The following is a 4,950-nucleotide window of genomic DNA, read 5'->3' as shown; positions in this document are numbered from 1 at the left end:
AAGAACCAGATCAAGATATATATCAATTCTTTAGTTATATATATACAGAAGCCAATCCATATTCTTATGTACATATAAAATTTTCTCACAATTCGACTTTCGAAATACACTACTTACTTCCATTGTTTGTTTATTTATTTATCCTTTTTGTTAAAAGAAAACAAATTGAAATTTCCATTCCATTTTTTTTATTCTATTATAAAACAAAAAACCAAACTTTATTCAATAAAAATGTTACACATATGTACGTTACTTGAATTTTAATTAAACTTTAGATATTATTTTTCATTACTATTAAACGTTTTTATAAGTTCTGTTATAGAACTAGTTAGGCCTTGAATGGCCTCCATCATTTCACGATGCTCCCGTCGCCTCTCTTCCTCAGCAGCATTCGTTTTTGGTATATCAGCTATCAAAGTGCTGATAAGCTTATTTCGTGCACTTCGTGATAGCACCAAAGTTGAAGCATCCTAAAAAGAAAAAAACGTAATAAGAAATTGCAAAAAAAATTATATATGTATTTTGTAATTGTATCATAATGAAAACTTACCTGGTTTTCTAAGCTAAGATACGTAGATGGTGTCGATGGACTTGCTGTATGGTGTTCGGGATTTGGGCTTGCATCTACCTTACTGCATAATTGTTGAGGACTACCCGTGGGTGATGAAATTGGGCATTCATCCGTTTGCTCAATTGGCGTTAAACCTAGGCTTTGTACATTTTGCATCCCATCTACAGCGGCCGAGCCAAATGTAGACAAAGCCATTTCTTCGAAGTCATCGGCTTGGAACCTTTGACCTCCACCTGTGAGCCTTTGAGTCATTTTCAACCGCCTTGCTCGAGTGCGCAGTTGGCTTTTCCAAACGCCTAACGTCTATAAATTAACACAATATAATAAATAAACGAAAAATAAACTAAAATGTTACCTCTTTCCATTTTGCAGCACTTCGTATTGGTCCTCTGCACGAATTAAGTTGCTCTGCCAGCTGTTGCCACAACTCCTTCATCCGTTGAGGCGTTTTTGGGCAATTTTTCCCCGTACTAATTTCTGGGGGTGCTTGGCAAAACAACATATATGCCTCCAGCTGCTCGTGCGTAGCTCTTTCGTGCTTGGGCTTACTATAAAATAAAAGTTAAATTATAAATTTTGTTAATAATTAAAATTTGGAAACTTACCTTGCAGAATTGTCCATTTTAACGAATAATTTGAATAGAAATCAGCTGTTTTCTATTTACATTATTTTTTCACCATACGTTGGGGGAAAGCTTTACGAATTGAAGCTTTTACTTTTATCAAGATTGCCACAGAATACCAAAATATTTCTCGCTTGTTAAATATTTGAGTTAATTGTCAATATTTTATTAATTTGTCAAAAGCACAGAATAGGGGTGTAAGTCTTACTTATCTAGTTAAATATATGTGTATGTACGGCACACAACATGGGGTTGTTTTCAACTATACAATGCAATACATGTGTGTGTGTGTGTGCTGTCATACAAGATCTTGAGATTTTTGATGAAGAATACGGATGCAATAACCACCATAAGGGTTGTTTTTCTGTATTGTATTCTTATTACATATTTTTTCTTTTATTTTGCTGCATTGCATATAAATGCATTATGTATGTATGTATGTATTAACATATAAATAGATATTTATATTTAGTATAATTTCGCCTTTCATATAAATAAGCATGTTCAATGATATTTGAACAGTAAATATGTCACCTCACTTGAATTTTGTGCTTGATTTTTTTTGTATATATGAATGTACAATGATCTTATTTTATAATAACTCATTTTAAATATGTAAAAGATTTACCTAAACATTCTTCTTCTTAATTGGCGTAGACACCGCTTACGCGATTATAGCCGAGTTAACAACAGCGCGCCAGTCGTTTCTCCTTTTCGCTACGTGGCGCCAATTGGATATTCCAAGCGTAGCCAGGTCCTTCTCCACTTGGTCCTTCCAACGGGGTGGAGGTCTTCCTCTTCCTCTGCTTCCCCCGGCGGGTACAGCGTCGAATACTTTCAGAGCTGGAGTGTTTTCGTCCATTCGGACAACATGACCTAGCCAGCGTAGCCGCTGTCTTTTAATTCGCTGAACTATGTCAATGTCGTCGTATATCTCGTACAGCTCATCGTTCCATCGAATGCGATATTCGCCGTGGCCAACGCGCAAAGGACCATAAATCTTTCGCAGAACTTTTCTCTCGAAAACTCTCAACGTCGACTCATCAGTTGTTGACATCGTCCATGCCTCTACCATATAGCAGGACGGGAATTATGAACGACTTATAGAGTGTGGCTTTTGTTCGTCGAGAGAGGACATTACTTCACAATTGCCTAATCAGTCCGAAGTAGCACCTATTGGCAAGAGCAATCTTGCGTTAGATTTCCAGGCTGACATTGTTGGTGGTGTTTACGCTGATTCCAAGATAGACGAAATTATCTACAACTTCAAAGTTATGACTGTCAACAGTGATGTGAGAGCCAAGTCGGGAGTGCGACGACTATTTGTTTGATGACGGGAGATATTTCGTCTTGCCCTCGTTCACTGCTAGACCCATTTGCGTTGCTTCTTTTTCCAGTCTGGAGGAAGCGGTACTAACGGCAAAAGGTGTTGAGGCCGATGATATCCATATGGTACCTTCTCTGTTTAGTTCTGCAGCTCGAATTATTTTCTCCAGCAGCAGATTGAAGAAGTCGCACGATAGGGAGTCGCCTTATCTGAAACCTCGTTTGGTATCGAACGGCTCGGAGAGGTCCTTCCCGATCCTGACGAAGCTTTTGGTGTTGTTCAACGTCAGTTTACACAGCCGTATTAGTTTTGCGGGGATACCAAATTCAGACACCGCGGCATAGAAGCAGCTCCTTTTCGTGCTGTCGAAAGCAGCTTTGAAATCGACGAAGAGGTGGTGTCTGTCGATTTTCCTTTCAAGGGTCTTTTCCAAGATTTGGCGCATGGTGAATATCTGGTCGGTTGTTGATTTTCCAGGTCTGAAGCCACACTGATAAGGTCCAATCAGTTTGTTGACGGTGGGCTTTAATCTTTCACACAATAAGCTCGATAGAATCTTATATGCGATGTTGAGGAGGCTAATCCCACGGTAGTTGGCGCAGATTGTGGAGTCTCCATTTTTATGGATTGGGCATAGCACACTTAAATTCCAATCGTTGGGCATGCTTTCGTCCTACCATATTTTACAAAGAAGCTGATGCATGCTCTTTATCAGTTCTTCGCCGCCGTGTTTGAATAGCTGGGCCGGCAATCCGTCGGCCCCTGCCGCTTTGTTGTTCTTCAGGCGGGCAATTGCTATTCGAACTTCTTCATGGTCGGGCAATGGAACGTCTGCTCCATCGTCATCGATTGGGAATTCTCCTGGTGTTGTGCATTCTCTGCCATTCAGCAGGCTGGAGAAGTGTTCCCTCCATAATTTAAGTATGCTCTGGGCATCGGTCACTAGATCACCTTTGGGGGTTCTACAAGAGTATGCTCCGGTCTTGAAACCTTCTGTAAGTCGCCGCATTTTTGCGTAGAATTTTCGAGCATTACCCCTGTCGGCCAGCTTATCAAGCTCTTCATACTCACGCATTTCGGCCTCTTACTTTTTCTGTCTGCAGATTGCGTGCTTGCTGGCGTGCATTATTTGCTGCACAGAGGCGGGTGCGAATCTTGGCTGCAACAAGATAGTGGTCCGAGTCGATGTTAGGACCTCGGAGCGCACGCACATCTAAAACATTGGAGACGTGTCTTCCGTCTATCACAACATGATCGATCTGGTTGGTAGTTTTTCGATCCGGAGACAGCCAGGTAGCTTGATGAATTTTTTTGTGCTGGAATCTAGTACTACAGATGACCATATTTCGGGCCCCGGCAGAAGTCGATCAGCCTCGACCCATTTGGGGATGTTTCCTCGTGGAGGCTGAATTTACCGATCGTAGTGCCAAAGATACCTTCTTTGCCCACCCTGGCGTTAAAGTCGCCAAGCACGATTTTGACATCGTGGCGGGGGCATCTCTCATAAGTGCGTTCCAAGCACTCATAGAAGGCATCTTTGGTCACATCGTCCTTCTCTTCCGTCGGGGAGTGGGCGCAGATCAGCGATATGTTGAAGAACCTCGCTTTGATGCGGATTGTGGCTAGACGTTCATTCACCGGAGTGAATGATAGTACTCGGTGACGGAGTCTCTCTCCCACCACGAATCCCACACCAAACTTGCGCTCCTTTATGTGGCCACTGTAGTAAATGTCACAAGGACCTACTCGTCTCTGTCCTTGTCCCGTCCATCGCATTTCTTGGACGGCGGTGATGTCAGCCTTTATTTTCGCGAGGACATCAACCAGCTGGGCAGCGGCACCTTCCCAATTAAGGGACCGGATATTCCAGGTGCATGCCCTGATATCGTTGTCCTTATTTCTGTTTGCCATGGTCGTCATCAAAAAGGGGTTTCTCATCCGAGGCTGTTTGTCGTTTTCATTGGGGTAGGCTTTTTTTACGTGGCGGGTCCTAAACCCAGCGCACAACCCTATGCAGGGGATGTTTCGCCTTCTCACTTTAGCTCACCTTCGAACGGATGTTCATGGGCTACCCAGAGGATACTTGGTCAAAGACCGGAAGTCGTGAGCTGCTTGAGTCATATGCAAAAGAATCGTTTCTGGCCACTCCCAAGTGAATGGCGATCAGAGAACTTTCCTCACTTGCGTGAACTTCTACACATGACCCCATCCATCCTTTGAACACCTACCACATTTTTAGCTTTTTTTTAATAAAACGCCCGTTTTCGGTTGGTAACAATTATACTTAAATTTAGAAATTAAGGTTTTTATTTATGTTGTTCAAATTCGCGTATACAAATGTAAATGTAACAATGTGTATAGTAAACTGTGAAAATAGTTAGGGTAATAGCGTAACGACGTCAGCGGGTGGAGATCGAGAAGGCGACGCG

The 4,950-nt window shown here is 42.1% G+C and overlaps 1 protein-coding gene across 1 annotated transcript; it reads right to left on the bottom strand.

Annotated features, from left to right (window-relative positions):
- Positions 1-278: 278 nt before the first annotated feature.
- On the bottom strand, positions 279-1,193 carry LOC120779576. The gene is made up of 4 exons (XM_040111919.1): positions 1,177-1,193; positions 927-1,119; positions 551-874; positions 279-470 (listed from the first exon to the last, which is right to left on the bottom strand). The coding sequence occupies exons 1-4, from the start codon at positions 1,191-1,193 to the stop codon at positions 279-281; spliced, it is 726 nt and encodes a 241-aa protein (XP_039967853.1).
- Positions 1,194-4,950: the final 3,757 nt, after the last annotated feature.

The sequence above is a fragment of the Bactrocera tryoni genome, unplaced genomic scaffold (assembly GCF_016617805.1).
Source record: "Bactrocera tryoni isolate S06 unplaced genomic scaffold, CSIRO_BtryS06_freeze2 scaffold_11, whole genome shotgun sequence".
NCBI lineage: Eukaryota > Metazoa > Arthropoda > Insecta > Diptera > Tephritidae > Bactrocera > Bactrocera tryoni.
The sequence above is the reverse complement of the archived record's forward strand: the minus strand, read 5'-3'. Positions and strand labels throughout refer to the sequence as shown.

Bases quoted from the DNA above. Each gene is read 5' to 3' on its own strand.
- LOC120779576 (XM_040111919.1), bottom strand. The intron at 875-926 runs GTAACATTTTAG...GTTAATTTATAG, and splicing joins GTGCTGCAAAATGGAAAGAG to ACGTTAGGCGTTTGGAAAAG. The intron at 471-550 runs GTAAGTTTTCAT...TTTTCTTTTTAG, and splicing joins ATCTTAGCTTAGAAAACCAG to GATGCTTCAACTTTGGTGCT.